Source organism: Balaenoptera ricei, chromosome 14, assembly GCF_028023285.1.
Source record: "Balaenoptera ricei isolate mBalRic1 chromosome 14, mBalRic1.hap2, whole genome shotgun sequence".
In the NCBI taxonomy this organism is placed as follows: domain Eukaryota; kingdom Metazoa; phylum Chordata; class Mammalia; order Artiodactyla; family Balaenopteridae; genus Balaenoptera; species Balaenoptera ricei.
The window spans coordinates 8,716,531-8,738,089 of NC_082652.1; the positions used below are offsets into that span (position 1 = coordinate 8,716,531).

The following is a 21,559-nucleotide window of genomic DNA, read 5'->3' on the forward strand; positions in this document are numbered from 1 at the left end:
CATTGCGGTGCGCGGACTTCTCATTGCAGTGGCTTCTCTTGTTGGGGAGCACAGGCTCTAGGCGCGCGGGCTTCAGTAGTTTTGGAGCGCCGGCTCAGTAGTTGTGAATTGCGGGCTGTAGAGTGCAGGCTCAGTAGTTGTGGTGCACAGGCTTAGTTGCTCCGCGGCACGTGGGATCTTCCCGGACCAGGGATCGAACCCATGTCCCCTGCATTGGCAGGCAGATTCCTAACCACTGTACCACCAGAGAAGTCCCTATAGTTCTATTTTTACCCAGGAAAACTTTTGTAATAAAAAGTATACTGAAAAAAAAAGCTGCTTCATTGACTTTAAGCTGTGCCAAATATTAACTGAAATTCGTAATTGTTCTCTGCTTTGAATAGTGTTTATTTTTAACTTGCGTAAGTATATTTAACACTCAGAACTACACAGATGTATTATCATATTGTTAAAGTCCAGGAGTACTTAAAAATACTTTATACTTCTTGCTTTCATGGACAACTCTCAAATATTTAGGAAATTTTATAGTGAATTGTTAGTACATTTCCATTCTTTTTATTTGCATTTTGTTATAAATTTGAATGTTCATAACTGTTTGAAAATTGTTTGAAAATCTCAAGACTTTGAAAATCACAACTTATGTTTATCTAAACCTTTTATAATTATCTAGAATTAGATAGCATCTTGAAAATCTTCATGTTTGTTTTTTTAGATGCCGTTCCGTAAATTATATGTAATTAAATGACATAATACATATAATTGCTAATATATGGGAAAAAGCTAAAATACTTGTTTTAGAGTATATATACAATGTGGTAATTATTGATTTCATTGAAATATTTCTTGTTGATTGTTTTTTCTTATAGAAGTAAAACCATGCTCTTGGCCAGAATTCAAACTGTAAGGAATTGGTTAAGGGAAAGAATAGAAATTATTTCTCTCTCTACACCCCACCCCTAGCATACTCCCCAGAAATAATAACTGATAACAGTTCCTTATATATTTTCCAGAAATTTTCTGAAAATTCATGAATGGATAATTATTTATTGGCTACCTGAAGTTTGATCTCCACACCTTTGTTCTACTCTCTAAAAAAAACAAAGGCTTTTTTTTGGTGGGGTGCCAGAAGTCAACTCTGACTGATATTAATGTTTGCTTCCTTTTGTTTGCATTTGCCTGCTATACTTGTGCCCATCTTTTGCTTTCAGCTTTTAAAATTTTACCTTGTTTTAGGTGTGTCTCTGAATAGATCTTGAACTGTGTTTTGTGTTGTGACATAATCTGAAAGTTTTATTTTAATAAATAAGTTTAGCCAGTTCATATTTATTGATATGCAGAAATATTTGGTCTTTGTGCATTTTATGTTTTGCTTCCGACTTTAAAGCCTATAAAAATAAATTCCTCTGTTCATCCTCTGTGTCTGTGTGTCTCTCTCTCATATTTTCTGGCTCTGGTTTTGCTCTACTGGTTATATCTGTAATGCCACCATTAATCATCCATTTCTGGTGATAGTATGTATTAATCCCCACTATGAGTAGTGATGAAATTGGTATTTTTCCTCTAACTTCTCCTTCCCTCTGCTTTAGCACCTGATTTTGGTCATTTGTATTGTCTTTCTTACTGTTTGCCTTTATACTTGTAATATGCTTATACTATGACTTGATTCATCAGGTTTAAGTTATATCTTTTGACATTCCCCCATCCATCCCCAGCAATTAAAAATTGAGGAAACTGGCTTATTCATTCTGCCTTCCACCTTCTTTTCCCCTTCCCCTCCCTGCAGGTTTTATGGTATCGTGTCTACATTGTCAGGGCATATAACATTTATGTTCTGTTCTATTACCCTAGTTCCCACTTTTGTCTTTAGTATTATACCTGTACTTGTCAGATTCAGTGCTCGTTAACAATCCTCTCACTGCCCATTTTCCTACTTTTTATTGTCTCTCATTTGTTTTCTAGTAGAGTCCTCAAAGCTTAGTAGAGCAATATTACCTGATGAGTTCTTGCAAATCTAGAGTTTGTTGCCTTAAATATTTCAACAACTGCTTGATTGAGCATAAAAACCCTTACATCATGCTTTCTTTCCTTGAGGATTTTTAAAGTGTAGCTCCACAGTCTTTGAGAGTTAAGTGTGGCCATGGAGAGAGCTGAGGCCAACATAATTTTTTTAGTGACTTGATCCGGAAAAGAATGTATTTTCCAGTTGTTGAGTGCTGGGTTCTCCATGTGTTTGTCAGATCAAGCTTCTTAAATGTGTTGTTCAAAACTTCCTGGTGAATGGGAACTTGTGGTGTAATAAGTATAGTTTCAGTTTTGCAAGGTGAAAAGAGTTCTGGAGATTGCTTGCACAATAATGTGAATGTTTTTAATACAGCTGCTGTAGCCTTAAAAATGGTTAAAATGGTAAATTTTATGTTATGTGTATTTTACCACAATTTAAAGATTCCTGGTTTTTAAAAAAACACTTAAAATTATTCATTTTATCATTATTTTATGACTCTTTATTCCTTGCAGTGCTTTTTGTCTAGGAGCCTTATTTTGTCTGCTATTAACGTAAGTGTGGCAGCTTTCTTATGATTAGTGTTGCTTGGTATGTCTTTTTATTTGTTCACTTTCAGCTTTCTATGTCCTTATCTTTGTCCTATGTAAGTCTCATAAATAGCATATAGTTGGATTTCGTTTCTTACCTCCAGTTTGAGAATCTTTTTTTAAAAAAATTTTTATTGGAGTATAGTTGCTTTACAGTGTGAGAATCTGTCTTTTAATTGGTGAGTTTAGTCCCATTTACATTTACTCTTATTGTTGATACATTGGAATTTATTTCTATTTTGTACATCCTATGTACTGTGCTTTTCGATGTTTCTTTTCCTCTTTCTGCCCTCCGTTGCATCAATCCTGTTTTCTTTATATTCTTTTTTCCCTTTATTTCCTTTTCTATCTTCATCTATTCTGATATTGTTTACTCTTAAATTTTTAACATATTTTTCCTGCCTAAAGTTAATCAGCTGAACAATTGTTAATCTCCTGAACAATACAGGAACCTCAGAATAATTTAACACCCTCTCCTGCCTTACACATGTGTTGTTATCCTGTGGTATTTTATTTCCATTTTATTTCTTCATCTCTAAAAGTGGTTGTCATGGTGGTCATTACTGTTATAATTACTACTTCATACAGTCATTTCCTGTTTAGATTTACCCACGTATTTAGCAGTTCTCACCATTGCTTCATGTACTTTATTCCTTACTTCTGGATTCAGTTTCCTTCTTCTTGAAATGAAATTTCCTTGTTTTATTTTTTTTTCTTTTAGTAGTTCTCTCAGTAAAGAATCATTGCCAAAAGTAAACCATCTTTGTTTTTCTTCTTGAATAGTGACTTGGTCAGAAAAAAAAATTATTTTCATTGCTTTCTGCTTTCTCTTGTTGTGTTGAGGGATCTGCTATCAGTTTAATTCTCATTTCTTTTTAGGTAATGTCTTCCCTATATTTAGTTTTAATTTTTGTTGTTATAGTCACTAGTTTGTTTTATTATTTAGATTCCACAGAAAAGTAATATCGTACAGTATTTGTCTTTCTCTTTGACTTATTTCACTAAGTATAGTACCCTCCAAGTTCATCCACGTTGTTGTAAATGGCAAAATTTCATTCTTTTTAATGGCTGAGTAGTATTCCATTGTATATATATATACACACATATATATACCACATCTTTTTTTTTTTTTTTTTTTTACTTTTTAAATTTATTTATTTTTATTTATTTTATGGCTGTGTTGGGTCTTCGTTTCTGTGCGAGGGCTTTCTCTAGTTGTGGCAAGCGGGGGCCGCTCTTCATCGCGGTGCGCGGGCCTCTCACTATCGCGGCCTCTCTTGTTGCGGAGCACAGGCTCCAGACACGCAGGCTCAGTAATTGTGGCTCATGGGCCCAGTTGCTCCGCGGCATGTGGGATCTTCCCAGACCAGGGCACGAACCCGTGTCCCCTGCATTGGCAGGCAGATTCTTAACCACTGTGCCACCAGGGAAGCCCTATACCACATCTTCTTTTTCCATTCATCTCTTGATCGACACTTAGGTTGCTTCCATGTCTTGGCTATTGTAAATAATGCTGCTGTGAACATTGGGATGCATATATCTTTTCAAATTAATGTTTTCATTTTCTTTGGATATATACTCAGGAGTGGAATTGCTGGATCATATGGTAATTCTATTTTTAGTTTTTTGAGGACCCTCCATACTGTTTTCCACAGTGGCTGCACCAATTTACATTCTCATTAAAAATGTACAAAGGTTCCCTTTTCTCCACGTCCTTACCAATATTTGTTATTTGTGGTCTTCTTTGATGATAGCCATTCTGACAGGTGTGAGGTGATATCTCATTGTGGGTTTGATTTGTATTTCACTGATGATTAATGATATTGAGCATCTTTTCATGTTCCTGTTGGCCATCTGTATATTTTCTTTGGAAAAATGTCTTTTCAGGTCTTCTGCCCATTTTTTAACTTTTTTTTTTTTTGAGTTATATGAGCTGTTTATATATTTTGGATATTAACCTCTTATCAGTGATATCATTTGTAAATGTTTTCTCCCATTCAGTAGGTTATCTTCCGTTTTGTCCATGGTTTCCTCTGCTATGCAAAAGCTTTTAAGTTTAATTAGGTCCCATTGGTTTATTTTTGCTTTTGTTTCCTTTGTTTTAGGAGACAGACCCAAAAAATATGGCTGTGATTTAGGTCAATGAGTGTTCTGCCTGTTTTCTTCTGGGAGTTTTATGGTTTTTTATATTTAGGTTTTTAATCCATTTTGAGTTTATTTTTCTTATTAGTTTTTTTTTGTGTTAACATCTTTATTGGAGTAAAATTGCTTTACAACATGTGTGTTAGTTTCTGCTGCATAACAAAGTAAATCAGCTATACATATACGTATATCCCCATTTCTCCTCCCTCCCACCCTCCCTATCCCACCTCTCTAGGTGGTCACAAAGCACCAAGCTGATCTCCCTGTGCTATGCGGCTGCTTCCCACTAGCTATCTATTTTACATTTGGTAGTGTATATAAGTCCATGCCACTCTCTCACTTCGTCCCAGCTTACCCTTCCCCCTCCCCATGTCCTCAAGTCCATTCCCTACATCTGCGTCTTTATTCCTGTCCTGCCCCTAGGTTCTTCACGACCTTTTTTTTTTTTTTTCAGATTCCGTATATATGTGTTAGCATATGGTATTTGTTTTTCTCTTTCTGACTTACTTCACTCTGTATGACAGACTCTAGGTCCATCCACCTCACTACAAATAACTCAATTTCATTTCTTTTTATGGCTGAGTAATATTCCATTATATATATGTGCCACATCTTCTTTATCCATTCATCTGTCGATGGACACTTAAGTTGCTTCCATGTCCTGGCTATTGTAAATAGTGCTGCAATGAACATTGTGGTACATGACTCTTTTTTTTTTTTTTTTTTTTTTTAAATTAATTTATTTTATTTTATTTATTTTTGGCTGTGTTGGGTCTTCGTTTCTGTGCGAGGGCTTTCTCCAGTTGCGGCGAGCGGGGGCCACTCTTCATTGCGGTGCGCGGGCCTCTCACTATCGCGGCCTCTCTAGTTGCGGAGCACAGGCTCCAGACGCGCAGGCTCAGTAGTTGTGGCTCACGGGCCTTGTTGCTCCGCGGCATGTGGGATCTTCCCAGACCAGGGCTCGAACCCGTGTCCCCTGCATTGGCAGGCAGATTCTCAACCACTGCGCCACCAGGGAAGCCCTACATGACTCTTTTTGAATTATGGTTTTCTCAGGGTATATGTCCAGTAGTGGGATTGCTGGGTCATATGGTAGTTCTATTTTTAGTTTTTTAAGGAACCTCCATACTGTTCTCCATAGTGGCTGTATCAATTTACATTCCCGCCAACAGTGCAGGAGGGTTCCCTTTTCCATTTTGAGTTTATTTTTGTACATGGTGTGAGGAAATGTTCCAATTCATTCCTTTACACGTAGCTGTCCAGTTTTCCCAGCACCACTTATTGCAGAGACTGTCTTTTCTCAATTGTATATTCTTGTCTCCTTTGTCATAGATTAGTTGGCCATAAGTGTGTGGGTTTATTTCTGGGCTCTCTATTCTGTTCCATTGATCTATGTGTCTGTTTTTGTTGCCAGTACCATACTGTTTTGATTACCATAGTTTTGTAGTATAGTCTGAAGTCAGGGAGTATGATACCTCCAGCTCTGTTCTACTTTCTGATTGTTTTGGCTGTGCAGGGTCTTTTGTGTTTCCATACAAGTTTTAAAATTATTTGTTCTAGTTGTGTGAAAAGTAACATTGGTATTTTGATAGGGATTGCCTTAAATCTGTAGATGGTTTTAATATTTTTATCTTTGTCTTTGGTGTTGTCCAGATTCACTGCCATGATCTAAGTACAGATTTAGTTTTATCTGCTCTGCTGGAACCTGTGCTTTTTTGTCTCCCATTAATTCTGGAAAAATTCTACATGATATCTTCAAATATTCTCTCTCCTGATCTTTCTAGTCTGTCCTTCAGCAACTCCTGTTAGATATACGCTAGACGTATTTATTCTGTTCCCTGTTGTTTAACCTCATTTTCATATTTTCATCTCTTTGTCTCTCTCTGTGATGAATTTTGGATAATTTCTTCAGCTCTGTTTTCTAGTTCATTATTTTATCTCCTGAGCCAATCTTATGTTTATGTCACCTACTTAGTTTTTAATTTCAGTGACTTTTTTTTTATTTTTGTCTATTTTTACTCACTGTGCCTTTTTTAGTCTTTTATTTTCAGTTCCTCCTTTATAACTTTAATTATTTTAAGCATATTTATTTAATAGACTTTCTTCTAGTATTCGAAGTTCCTGGAGGTATAGTTCTGCTGTGTGTTTTATATCTTCTGATTCTCACTCATAATGGATTGATTGTTCCTTATATATTTATACTTTTGGATTGTGAGTTTATCTTTAGTAGGGTTTTGTCTCTTGAGTCCTGGCAGCTAAGATGGAGGGTGTGTCCCTCCAGAGTGGTTTTGCTGTTGTTCTGCCAGGTGTTTTAGGAATATCACAAGGTTGGAGCTAATTTTGAGTTAATGTCTCAGCTTGGGAGTTCTTAGACCACGTAGGTAAGGTAAATCCAAATCCCAAACCTGCCTGAGGACAGACTCCTTTTTTCCATCCTCCTCTGAAGTAACATAGCTGCATTTACTGATCAGTTTGGCCATCAAACTCACAAACAAAAAAAGGCTTTCATATACTATAGTATCTTCATCTCATTGACAGGCCCAGCAGCTACCCAAGTACACAGCCTCTGTTGCCCCTTCTCCCACTTGGGGTGTATGTGACTGTCAACCATGAGAGCCTTAGATGTCTGTAGGTCACTTTGATTCACAAAAGCCATGGCTTCTTTTTCCCACCAATCTTTTATACTGTGCTAGTCACCCCAAACCAGATGCAGTCCCACACAGCAGAAGCACCACACAATATTACCCATTTATGTTAACTCTCCAGTTCCCAAGGAAACTGTGCTGTATGAAACCAAGGTCATTCCCAGGCTGGCCTGAATCAATCCAGGCCTGGTGTTAACCCTTTATTCACAGGTTTCCAGGTCTTTTGCCCTGCCTGGACATTATAATCATTCTGTTATCAAGATTGACTCCCAACTCCTTCACCAAGTGTAGCCATAGGCTGTCATCCTTTGTTTCTAGTCCTGGTAATTCCTTTTACTTCCTTGAGAGTTCAGTTAGCTCTGGATCTGAAAGGATGTTTGCCCTACCTTATCAAGCATTTGTTGATACTTATAGCATTTCCAGGTGTTGGTAGAAGAAGATTTTCAGATTATCTGTTTCAAAATATTATGTTAGAAGAAAGTGTGAAACTACTCAAACAGCCTGAATTCAAATTCTAACACGTCTTTCCAGCAATACAATCTTTTGCAAGATACTTGTCCTTGCACAATGTGGGGATATTAATATCTACCTCAAGAGGTTGTTTTGAGACTTAGTTATTTTTAAAGGTAAAGCTCAAACACCCTTAACATGGTTTACAAAGTTCTGATCAGGCCTCTGCCAAAGTCTTCAGCCTCTTCTCACACTTCCCAGACATGCTCCAGTATAATAAACTACTTATATGTCCTAAATTGTCCTTCTTCTCTCTAGTTCCAAGTCCCAGACTTCATACATAGTGTTCCTTTTTTTATGAACATTCTCCTCCTCTTGTCCCTTCTAACTATTCTTACTAATCCTTCGTACCTCAGCTTAGATATCAATTTCTCCAGGAGGTTGTCCGCACTGATCCCCAAGCCTGGGTTAGGTCCAGTGTGCGTCCCATGTGCTCCTATAACACCTTGCATTCATCCATCATAGCACTCAGCCTGTTTACTTGTCTGAGCATTACTTGAGGGGAAGGATTTTTGGCTGTTTCGCTCACTGTTTTATCCCCAGCTTCTAACAGAGAGCCTGGCACACAGCTCAATACATGGCAGCTATTGTTTTTATCAGCACCTTCATCTGTCATAATTCTCAAATGTCTGATTGTTGTATAAATAACTCCTAAGTATGCCAAGAAGCTTAGAGTTAAGTTACAAGACTGACAAGGGCATGTATTGTTTCAGAGCTACATTTTAGGCCTTTGTTTTTTACTTATTCAATTAATTACCCTTTTCATACTAGGAATTAACCCAGGAGTGTGATGAAAAGAAATCCCAGTATGATAGCTGTGCAGCTGGCCTTGAAAGCAATCGGTCCAAATTAGAACAGGTAAGAAGACAGTTTTTATTTTAACAACTTAGCAGAAACTGCCTATATATGCATATTTTCACTACCAATGTCAAAAGATTCCCAAATCTTTACCCTCATCCCCTGAGTCTGTCTCCTAAGCGGCAGAGATTTTTATTTCTTCAAACTTGATGTGTACATACTAAATTCTCCATCTGCACCCCTACTGCCAGAGTCCAGGCCCCCTAGACTCGCACTGTAACCTCCCACCTACTCTCCCCTTCCACGCTTGCCTTCCTAAGGTTTATTCTCCATAGAGCAGCCAAAGAAACCTATACAACACTTAGACTACCCTCCATTGGCTTCCTGTTGCATTTAAAATCTAACTTCAGAACTGTGGTCTATAAGGCCCTACCTGCTTCCATGAACTTCATATCCACGTGCTCTACTCCTCGCCCACAGGGCCCCAGCCACACTGGCCGCCTTCTTGTACTTCAAACAGGCCAAGCTTGTTTTCATCTTGGGGGTTTTGCATGTATTCTTCTCTCTCTGGGATACTCTACCACCAACTCTTTGCCTTGATCTCTCCTTTTCGCCTTTTAGGTCTCACCCTAAGTGTCACATCCTCCTAGAGGTCTTCTCTGATCACCTAACATTGCCCACTCAGTCACCCTATCACATTCTACTGCAGAATTTTCTTCATAGCACTTTTTCCCATCTGAAACTACCTTCATTACATGTTTCCTTGTTTATGTCTGTTTCCTCTACTTGAATGAGAGCAGGGACCTGTCTTGTTCACTCCTCTGTCCCCAGCACCTAGCACAGAGCTGGGCACACAGTAGGTACTTAATAAATAACTAAACTTTTAGGTTGTAGAGTGATATGAGTGATCTCTAGCAAAGATTGCAACCTAGTCTATTATAATAAAGTTTCGGTTGCAGAAGAGGAAATACTCTAATGGTATTTCTTTTGTTGTAAATTTAGTCATCCTTTCTGTATCTGATTATTCTTTCGATAATGTTGGCCATTTAAAATTATATACATTAGGAAGTCAGAGGACTCCGTGAAGAATGTCTTCAAGACGAAAGTAGATACCATTATACAAATTGTATGATTAAGGTAAGACAAAGAAAGTGGATCAAAAATTTTTCTGAGATTTTTCTGTATCAAGGACTTAACCTAAAGCTTAGTCTTTCCACTTAGAACCTAGAAGTACAACTTTGTCGTGCTACTGATGAAATGAAGGCATATGTCTCTTCTGATCAACAAGAAAAAAGAAAGGCAATTAGGCAAGTAATTTTGTTGTTTTTATATTGAGTTACTTAATGTTTTAGTCTATAGACGTTTTATAAATAAGATGGAATTATACAAAGTCAGAGTACTTAAATAAGCAAATAGTAAGATATTATTTAGGATTAAATCTTGTTAAACATCTTCTGGATAGTCCAGCCCTGCTGACTAAGTAAGAATACATATAATTTTTCTTGCTTGCTTGCTTACTTTTTTATTGTGGCAAAAGATAAATAGCATAAAATTTGCCATTTTTAAGTGTATAATTAAAAGTGTTGCATTGATTACATTAAAAATATTATGCAACCATAACCACTGTATATTACCAAAATTTTTTCATCACCCGAAACAGAAACTCTTACAACCATTAAGCAGTTAATCCCCATTACCCCCTCCTCAGGAATACGTATAATTTCATAATTGCTTTTTTAAAAGCACTAAGGTTGGTCTATTTTTCAAGTCCTACATGGCCTGGCCTCTGGTTGTTGGCCTGCTCATTGTGCAGTGTGAGTGACTGCATTTCAGCTAGAAACTGTGTGATTGCAGTGTGTCAGCCTTTAAAACAAAGAAGGGTGTATAAATACTACTAGTCCTTATATGGTGATTTTTTCTTTTTGTAATCCTAGCTTGGAGCATATTGTAATAAATCAAATGCTGTCTTAAAAAATACGTTTATAGTTGAATTGCTAGCTTTGATAAAATGCAGTAATGAACAAGATAAGCTTTCTTTGCCCCTTAGCATAATTCAAATGTTTTGCTTTTACCATTCGGTAAGAATTCAAATGAAGTGTAGGATTCACATTTATTCTAGACTGCAGTTGAGATTTTTAGTGGCATATACATTAATATTACAGAAAGGAATCTAAGAAATAGAATGTTTTGCGAAGTGTAAATTTTTTTTATATAATGCAGGGCAGACCAAAAATATCCTATAAATAGGATATTATTTTTTAATAGTCTAACATATTAAACATACAGGGACTTCCCTGGTGGTCCAGTGGTTAAGAATCCCCCTGCAATGCAGGGGGACACAGGTTCGATCCCTGGTCAGGGAACTAAGATCCCACATGCCGCGAAGCAACTAAGCCCACATGCTGCAACTACTGAGCCTGCGCACTCCGGAGCCCACGTGCCACAATTAGAGAGCTCGCGTGCTGCATGTACTGAAGCCCACGTGCTCTGGAGCCTGCGCACCACAACTAGAGAGTCCGCGCACCGCAACAAAAGATCCCAAATGCCGCAACTAAGACCCGACACAGCCAAATAAATAAATAAATATTTTTTAAAAATAATAAGTCTACATTAAAAAAAAACATACTGAATGTACTTATTCAAATTCTTTCATTGAATGTAAACTTTGCTCATTAAATCTATATAGTCAATGCTAATATTTCACAAATGTGAGAAGTTAATTTTGTTCTTGAAAAATAAAAGTTTTAGAAATTGTTTCTTTTCTTCCAAAGTGATCAATATAAATAGTAAAAAAAGGAAATATAGCTCCTAAACTATTGGTTTTCTTATCAGTTTTCTAGCTAGATATTCCTCTTCATCATTTTAAAAATCATTGTAAACCTTTACCATTCCTCAGTTTTCCAATAGAAAAATACTGCGCCCTGACTAGAGTAGTACATGATAAGAATGTTAAGAATAAAATGGAGTTAATTATACTCTAAACTCACTGATACATGTTTAAAATATTATTACTATTATAGACACAATATTTTTAATGTTATTTCATTTTCTACTTTTATGGTACTTCCTGGTAAGGCCAAAGGTGTAAGAAATTAGCTTGGTTTTGAAAGATCATCTGCAAATTTTAATTTTATTTAAAGAGGCAGCATATTATATATCAAAGTACTAGAGAGAGACCATAAAATTGTTTCTAACCTGATTTTTCCAGTTCCTAGTTTTGTGACCTTGGACAAATCATTCCTCATCTATAAAATAAGGAGAATAATATATACCACAGAGGCTCAAGTTAAATATAATGTATGCAGCAGTATTTTGGAAATGATATAGTATGAATTCCTAGAGGGCAAGGACCCTGTCTGTCCTGTTTTCTTTTTGAAATCCCAGTGCATGCTTGGTACATAACAGGTGCTCTGTAATTATTTCTTGAATAAATTCATTGAATAAATTAAAATTACATATTAGTGTTATGGGGAAAGAGCATGTGCCTGTTGATTTCCTGATAAAATATAAATGGAAATTCTAAAACAGTTTGGACATTCCTCAGGCCTAGGGTAATAAATGAATTATTTAAAGCTCTCTTAATTATAACCATACATTCTTCTTGAGGGGTATGTCATTTATTTCCTCCCAGCTTTTTTTCACTGGAGAGCTAGAAAGGTAAACAGTTTTGACTTAGTGTCTCATAAATTTTAAGGGCAAAATGAAGGTTCATCAAGATTGTGTCTATTTCCTTCCACTCTTATTCCTGTGCACAAATTCTACCTTCACTTCAGCTCTGTAAGGACTTCAGGTACTTTTGATTGCCATTCTCTCTGTTCTAATCATGTTTACCTCCCTTTTTACATAAATGCAAATCTTTCTTCACTTAAGCTGCCAGAGTTTGTCTTTGTGGTTTATGACTTCTTAGATTCCCAATTTTGTGTTGTTTAATTTCTTCTTAAGTACTACTGTGTAGCTTTACACAGAAATACAGTCTTTTTCCATACAAATTTGAGGTCTAAAGTCTCTTATCTTCTTGTCATTGGTTCCTTTGTCCTTGGTTCCTGTGTCCTCATCCTTCAATCTTTGTCCTTAACACTTTAAATCTCACTTTTTGTCTTATATAATATTAAAATATAATTATACCTTTGTTTAAAAATACAATATTATGTTATTTGTATTTCTATTTTTACATTAAAAATTTGTAACTTTTTTAGCTTACAAAAGAAATACTTATAAAAACAAAAAGTAACCATTATCAAGTATAGCACACAAAAATTGAATGTTGTCCACACTGCCATACCTCATAAATGTCTACTGTTAATATTTTGTTGTATATTACCCCGTATTCTTTTCCCTTGCTTTTGCTAATACGTCTGTATATGTGTGTATACATAAATAAAATTAAACTACATATACAGTTTTTTTCTTAATAATTTACCTAGAATTTTCTCCACTTTAGTATTTATAGATCTACCTCATTCTTTTTTTACAAGTCTGTATTATTCCTTTGAACGGATGTACCATAATTTATTTAAACATTTCCCCATCTATCAACATTTAGTTGGTTTCAGATTTTCGCTACTATAAGCAATGGTGAAGTAATAGTCTTTGCTTTCATCTTTATTAACTTATGAGAGTTTTTCTGTAGGATGACTTCCTAGAAGTTGGATTGCAGGGTTAGATGCTACTTAATGTTTTTTAAAAATGTGTATCCTTTCTCTCTTCTGCAAACCTCTTTAAAAAAAAAAGCGTAATTTAAGCAAATGGATTGACATTGGTTTAAGTGTAGATTAACTGGAAATAGTATTTAACTTCTTACATGATATTTTGCCTTGGTTTTTTCCTTATATTACTGTTTATTAGATGAACTGACTAAAGATTAGAAAAGGGAGTGTTTGATAATGGGTTTCATTCTGACTCTAGTACTCTAAACTGTATTGTCTAATATATTTAGATAGATATGTTAATTTATAATTTAGTTGTATGACCAAATCGATTGAAGTAAATGTAAACTAAATCATTATGTTTACTCCCCAGGGAACAGTATACCAAAAATATTGCTGAACAGGAAAATCTTGGAAAGGTAAGAATGCATTTTTTTTTTTTTTGGCTGCGTTGGGTCTTCGTTGCTGCACGCAGGCTTTCTCTAGTTGCAGCAAGCAGGGGCCTGGGCTTCTCATTGCTGTGGCTTCTCTTGTTGCGGAGCACGGGCTCTAGGCACACAGGCTTCAGTAGTTGCAGCACGTGGGCTCAGTAGTTGTGGCACGTGGGCTCTAGAGCACAGGCTCAGTAGTTGTGGCGCACGGGCTTAGTTGCTCCGTGGCATGTGGGATCTTCCCGGACCAGGGATCGAACTTGTGTCCCCTGCATTGGCAGGGGGATTCTTAACCACTGCACCACCAGGGAAGTCCCAAGAATGTATTTTTTTTTAATGTGTCTATTCAGGCTTTCAGTACATGGTTATGCCATTGTCATTTTTTTTAAGGTTATAGAGGAAATTGGAACTTTCTTACTCCCTTTCAAAGAAGAAGACTCTTCCTTAGGAATTTAGTTTTATAAAAGTGAAGGCACATGAATTTGGGAGGAGGGGGGAAATCCAGTTTTGTTTTGTTTTGTTTTTAACATCTTTATTGGAGTATAATTGCTTTACAATGGTGTGTTAGTTTCTGCTTTATAACAAAGTGAATCAGTTATACATATACATATGTTCCCATATCTCTTCCCTCTTGCATCTCCCTCCCTCCCACCCTCCCTATCCCACCCCTCTAGGTGGTCACAGAGCACCAAGCTGATCTCTCTGTGCCATGCGGTTGCTTCCCACTAGCTATCTATTTTACGTTTGGTAGTGTATATATGTCCATGCCACTCTCTCACTCTGTCACAGTTTACCCTTCCCCCTCCCCATATCCTCAAGTCCATTCTCTAGTAGGTCTGTGTCTTTATTCCCATCTTGCCACTAGGTTCTTCATGACCTTTTTTTTTTTTTTCCTTAGATTCCATATATATGTGTTAGCATACGGTATTTGTTTTTCTCTTTCTGACTTACTTCACTCTGTATGACAGACTCTAACTCCATCCACCTCACTACAAATAACTCAATTTCGTCTCTTTTTATAGCTGAGTAATATTCCATTGTATATATGTGCCACATCTTCTTTATCCATTCATCCGATGATGGGCACTTAGGTTGCTTCCATGTCCTGGCTATTGTAAATAGAGCTGCAGTGAACATTTTGGTACATGACTCTTTTTGAATTTTGGTTTTCTCAGGGTATATGCCCAGTAGTGGGATTGCTGGGTCATATGGTAGTTCTACTTTTAGTTTTTTAAGGAACCTCCGTACTGTTCTCCATAGTGGCTGTATCAATTTACATCCCCACCAACAGTGCAAGAGTGTACCCTTTTCTCCACACCCTCTCCAGCATTTATTGTTTCTAGATTTTTTGATGATGGCCATTCTGACTGGTGTGAGATGATATCTCATTGTAGTTTTGATTTGCATTTCTCTAATGATTAATGATGTTGAGCATTCTTTCATGTGTTTGTTGGCAATCTGTATATCTTCTTTGGAGAAATGTCTATTTAGGTCTTCAGCCCATTTTTGGATTGGGTTGTTTGTCTTTTTGTTATTGAGCTGCATGAGCTGCTTGTAAATTTTGGAGACTAATCCTTTGTCAGTTGCTTCATTTGCAAATATTTTCTCCCTTTCTGAGGGCTGTCTTTTGGTCTTGTTTATGGTTTCCTTTGCTGTGCAAAAGCTTTTAAGTTTCATTAGGTCCCATTTGGGAAATACAGTTTTAAATAACAAAGAGTTCATGCATAACAAACAAAATGCCACATTTAATGAACTACAAATTTTAGATTATTCCCAGGTATCTGGGAATACTGGGATTATACGTATGAGATAAGTATAAACTTACTCATTTATTTTATTTAATAAACACAAAGCTCTTACTATGAGCCAGGGGCTAGTCTAAGTCCTTTACAAACATTGATTTAATTAATACAAATAATCGAAAAACTTTACTTAAGATACTCACTCCCTACCTGCCAGTCTTATATGAGGGCTCCTAAAAATAGGAGCGTGTGATTGAGTCTTGTTTTCTCAGTTCTCTGAGCCACTCCTAGTAGAAGAGGTGGTAGGGCCTTGAACATCAGGACTTAAATGACTAACTGATTTTTCTAATTGATTCTAATCTTCAATGATTTTTAGTCCATGTTGCATAGTGAATGCTAACCATGCTTCACTATACGCCATTTTATCTGTTTCTTTACTTAGTTTCACTATTGAAAATTGAAGTTCCTTATTAGTTTTTCTAATAGGAGTGTCAAGTTTGTAGCATCAGAGTTAGAAATTATTGGCTGCAGTTTTTCTTTTAAAATACTGATTATATATGGGTATCTAATTTCAATGTTCAAATATTCTTGAGTCTGCAGCCTGGAAATGATTATATATATATATATAGGCTTGTCCATCCTGAAAGTACAAATGAAAAATATGGCTTTTTTTCAGTCTTAATGCATTGTACAGTTTAGCTATTGGTCTGATTCAATAAATTGGTGATAGTAAAATTATTCATTCTTACTTTCATTTTTTCATTTGAGTCATTATTAAAAACATATTTACATATATCTGCTTTTACATAAAAGCTGAATTAGCTCCCATAAACCTGTAAGTAATATTCTAACAATGAACTTCAGAAAAACAAATAGTGTAGAAAACAATGAAGTAATTGCTAAGCAGACTTTTTAAAAGTCTTTTTGAAAAAAAACTTTAAAAAGAACTAAAAAAATTAAAATTTTTTATTATGGAAAATTTCAAGCCTAAATAAAAAATTGAGGAAATAATGTAAAGAACTCACATGTAACCATCACTCAACTTCAGTAATTAAATATGTGACCAGTCTTGTTTTATCTATAGTCCCACTCCCAGATTTGCCCATTTTTAGGCAAATCTCAGAGATTTAATTGTTTTATCTGGTCATATTTCAGTATGTATCATAAAGACTCTTTTTTTTTAACATAACTGCAATACTATTATCATGCCAAAAATAATTTAACAATAATTGCATAATACCCAATACCCAGTCAATGTTCAAACTTCACCAATTGTCTCATAATTTCTTAATGGTTTATTTGTTCAGATCAGGATCCTAATAAGAGTTCATACATTGCTATTAGTTGATACATTTCTTAAGTCCCTTTTTCTCTAGGTTACTAGTCCATCTTTTTTCTTTACAATTTATTTGTTGGAAGAAAAAAAACTGATCATTTGTCATTTTCCAGCATTCTGAGCTTTGTTGATGGCCTCCCTGTAGTGTCAGTTAGCATGTTCTTCTGTCCCCAGTATGTCCTGTGAATTGGCAGTTAGGTTTAGAGGCTTGATTAAATACGATTCAGTATTTGGGAAGCTCTCTTTTTGTAATGTAGGCAGCCAATGAAAATCACTTCCTCAATCCATTAATTCATTAGAGGTTGCAAAACAGTCATATTCTAATTATGTTGTTCCTTCTTCATTTATTGGCTGGAATAATTCTGTTAAGAGCAACTTACCAACTCTTTGGTTACTCTAAAGTACAGGTCATATAGGAAAGGCAGAATAACTGCTTGATTTGTTTATTACTGGTTTTCAAAATGATGAGTTCATTTTTTATCATCCTTTAAAAGTATCTTTATAACTCCCAGATTTAACATGTTTTATGTTTCAATCAATTGCAATTATTATTCCTATCCATGCTCAAATTGCCCCATGTTTGGCCAGTGGAAACCTCTTGAAGTCAGCTCCTGAATCCTTTTGAAACAATCCTACTAGGCTTTGATGGCTTCTTTATTTTCTGGAATGACAAAATGTTCCAGACAAAAGGCTCATTCTGTACATTTCCTGTCCCAAACCTGGAATCAGCCATATCTATAAAAAGTGTTCATCTGTTCTTTTTGTATGAATTGTGAATAAATGTCCATCATATTAATCTAAGTAAAAAATAAAAAGAAACATTAAAGCTGATTCTTCCATTTCATCAGAGAAATTGAGTTCTGTACACCTTATTCCATTTATGAAATGACATGCCATACTCAAAAGGAAAAAATAATTTTCATATTTGAACGTATGTATTTGAATCAAGTTGTACGTTCATTTGTACAGTATTTTAACTAGAGATTTTGGGGGCTTTAGGATTTAGTATGATTGTCAATAATTGACTTTCATCCAGGTATTTCATAAGTTAAGTAATATATGTTTTTTATATGAAAATATTCCTCTATTTCATTTGTTTTGAAAAGTATCTGGATGGATGCTATGTGTAGAGAAATATTTGTCAAACCTTGAATCCTTTCAAAGACCCAAACTTAATTGCTAAATATGATTAAAGATTATTCTTTCCCCTTCCAGTGTAGTGTTTTATTGCAGGATTTTGGGGGAAAGCAGTAGCAGCAGTCTGACATCAAGCATGTTGCAGCAAAATGAGCCACTGATTAGTTCATGCCCCGATTGTCAGGCTGTATCATTTAAGAAACAAAGCTTCTTGATCCTCTCACTCCTAGAGTAGATCTAAATTTTCAAGGCAAACACAGAACATACCTAGGCTTTGAAACTGACAATAGCGTATGCCTTCCAAACCAGCAAAGACTGGACATCCACAGACCTCCTCATGCCAACTGAGTTTCTGAAATTAGACCAAGCTATAGTGCTACAATTCACACTATCATATACTAGAATTTGCCTTACCAAGATGGAATATTGTACTGAAAGTTGTAACTTTCCTCCTCCTGTACCACCTCTTCCTTTTAAGAACAATGAAATCTGTGACAAGTATTTTTTATACATTGCAACTATCCACAAAATAAATCTGTAATAAGTGACAGTAACATAATATTTCTGATACAGACAGTCCCCACATCCTGTCTTTGGTTCTTTAAATAACTTTTATAGGTTGTTAGGATTTTGACAAGGAAATTATTCCAATAATATAAGAAAAGTTACAGTTAAGTAGTACCTTAATCTTAAAATCATGGTCAGTACTCTTAAACTCTTGATCTGACTTACTACTTTTGTTTTAGTTTATGAGGATAAAAATATTTGTTGTAAGATACTTTATTTGTAACGTAGACTTAAATAGATGTATTTGCATGCCAGGCATTGTGTCAAAAATTTGCTGTTATGTTTAAATTATATTTTCTTAATTCTGTTTTGTTTCCTGTTGCTATTTGCTGTTAACTTTGCTTTTCATTAACCATAGGTGGAGAGGGCAGTCTTTAGTAAGCATTTTGAACCTGGCCTCAGTTTAGTTTAGACTCTTATTTGGGCAAGTACCAATGACCAGCCTTTTCACTTGTGTGCTTAGGTCACCTGTTAGATCAACCATGTATACTAAAAGAGGAAAAGATGGAGAAGATGTTCCTGTGTAATCTGTTTCTGTGTCTTTGCTTGTTTTTCTGCCCTTCTTGGTGATTTCTCACGCTCTGTGTCAGTGTATGTATTTCTGTCGCACTGTTTCCTTATGTGTGTACTATCATCTCTGTTTTTCTCTTCTTTCCTTCCTTCTTTTCTTTCCTCTCACTGTCTCTGACTTTGTGCCTCCCTTTCTTTGTCACTCTCCTCAATTTGCCATAATACAGAACCAAAGTATAGTTTTGCAATGTATTGAAAAATTTTCTTATTCCTATTTATAATTTCAGAGTCAGTAAGTAGAACAATTTTGGCAGGTGGAACTATATAGGGTAGTAGTAACAAAAACAATTCTGATAAGGATTTGGGCCTTTTTAGAATATCACTAGACCTTCTCCCTGAGGAATATTTACATACAATTTGATTTATTTGGGTATAGAGCATACCCTTAGAGCATACTGATTCAGGAAAGAATACAGTATTTAATAATAATAACATATATAACACATGGTAGTTGATAATTTTTTCCATATCTATTGTCATGTGGAAAAAATAATCTTATAAAGCAGATACTTTTATAATTACCCCTATTATTAGCCTTAATTAACAATTGAGAAAACTGCAGTCCAGAGAAATTGTCTTCCTTACAGCTGGTGACAGAGCCAGAGTTGGAACTCAAGTCTTCTGACTTCCAAAATCTGCATATTTTTATATACCATGTTACTGCCCCACTTTCCAGATTCCCTTTATTTTTTTCCCTCTTCCTTTCTTTTACATTTTTCTGTTCTTTTTAATTTCAGGTTGTCCTAGGTCTATCATAAATTTAGTTAACTTTTATCATCTTTGTTTTCATCTATCATAGGAGAACCTGGCTTAGCTATTATTCATCAGATGTACAAAGCATACCATATTCTTCTGATTAGAACAATAGAAGTAAATCCCTATATGAGATTTAATTATTCTTGATTTTTTTTTAACAATAGAAACTCCGGGAAAAACAAAAAGCTGTACGAGAAAGTCATGGTCCAAATATGAAACAAGTGAAAATGTGGCGTGATTTTGAACAATTGATGGAATGTAAGAAACAGTGCTTTCTGAAACAACAAAGCCAAACTTCCATTGGTCAGGTAATTCAGGAGGGAGGAGAGGACCGGCTGATACTCTGAGTTCATGTGTCATTGTTTGGGGTTTTAGTTGATACTGCTAGCTATAAGCATAATCCCATGGTGTATTCCCTTTCTTGAAAGTGATTTGTACAACATTTTGCTTTCAGATTAGCCATTCCCTATTAAGTTTTCTTGGAAAATAATGTTAAGGTAGATTTAGGTTTTAAAAGTTTTTCAATATGAAAAAGAGGCTTTTATTTTTTTGCTTAGTTTAGACATCAGTGGTGTCTTCTGTGTTTTATGAGACAGGAGACTGAGTTTACTGTCTGTAAATGTAAACATATGTCCATTAAGAAACATGTAGGGTTTTTTTTAGCATAATAACCAAGTGGCTTAATGTTTTTCTTAATCTTTTTTTAACTTTAGAGGAATATTTTAGGAATTAATATCTCTTGTTTTGAAGAAACATTTATCTGAAGTTCAGCAATTCCTACAGTTTCACTTCAGTTTCATTTTCTTCTGTAAAATTCAAGAAGACTTATTATTTTGAATAACGTATTTGTTCTATTTGTATTGTTTAAAGGCAAATAAAACTTGGTGCACATATCATGGCTATTTAAAATTTATATAGTGTAAATTTTTATTCTTTTTTAAGTAAGTATTCATGTTATAGTACTGTGTTAAATTTAAGGATTATTACTTATTTTCACCAAAAGTCTAATATAGTATTAAGGTTTGGGGGACTATTATTTTAAATATAAGAAATTGTTGAAGTGCCTCCAGTCTCTGCTTCATCTGGACAAGGTATTTGAAGATTTCTTTGGTTTTTCCTTAAAGAAAGATATAAATTCATATGCCACCCTTTACTTCATTTCAGTTTCAATTTACTTTTCAAAATTTCTTTTAGATTTGGAAACTCAAATTTCAAATTGTTTGCATGTCCATCTTGGGTTCTTTCTTTTTAGCTATCCTGGAGAAAACAAAACAAAAACATTTTAATGAAGAAAGTTGTTTCTACCCTGTGCAAAATATACAAACTGGATTAATGGCTTTGGGTGTCTTTGTTCCCACATGTGTTCTACTCTTGATTTTTGTTAGAAAGTGTCTTTCTTGGTAATCAGAGAATCTTATTAGCATGGAAATTATTTGTAATTCTAGGAGCTATTACTGAAAGAGATGGGATCCATCAGAGTATGGAAGAACTTACCAGGAAAGTATAGAAACAAAGTTCTTTTAACATATTTTAAGAAAAAAAGAAGCATTTCATTGTTATTAAATGGTTTGAATCTGGTCCTCAGCTTACTTTAGCTACTTATTTGGGCAAATATCCGTTACCAGCATTCTCATTTGTGCCCGTAGATCAACTATTAGATCAACCATGTACTAAAAGAGGAAAGGCTATG

The 21,559-nt window shown here is 35.3% G+C and overlaps 1 protein-coding gene across 8 annotated transcripts in view; it reads left to right on the plus strand.

Annotated features, from left to right (window-relative positions):
- IFT81 (intraflagellar transport 81) overlaps positions 1-20,644 on the plus strand; it is a 105,792-nt gene extending 85,148 nt beyond the window's left edge. For 7 of the 8 annotated variants that reach the window (XM_059895659.1, XM_059895662.1, XM_059895658.1 and 4 more), the window contains 5 exons: positions 8,658-8,744; positions 9,750-9,821; positions 9,906-9,991; positions 13,704-13,749; positions 20,034-20,644. In XM_059895659.1, coding sequence (XP_059751642.1) covers positions 8,658-8,744; positions 9,750-9,821; positions 9,906-9,991; positions 13,704-13,749; positions 20,034-20,216 — 474 coding nt within the window. In that variant the 3' untranslated portion in view covers positions 20,217-20,644. The remainder of the gene's footprint in view (positions 1-8,657; positions 8,745-9,749; positions 9,822-9,905; positions 9,992-13,703; positions 13,750-20,033) is intronic. The other variant, XM_059895665.1, reaches the window with a different exon arrangement.
- Positions 20,645-21,559: the final 915 nt, after the last annotated feature.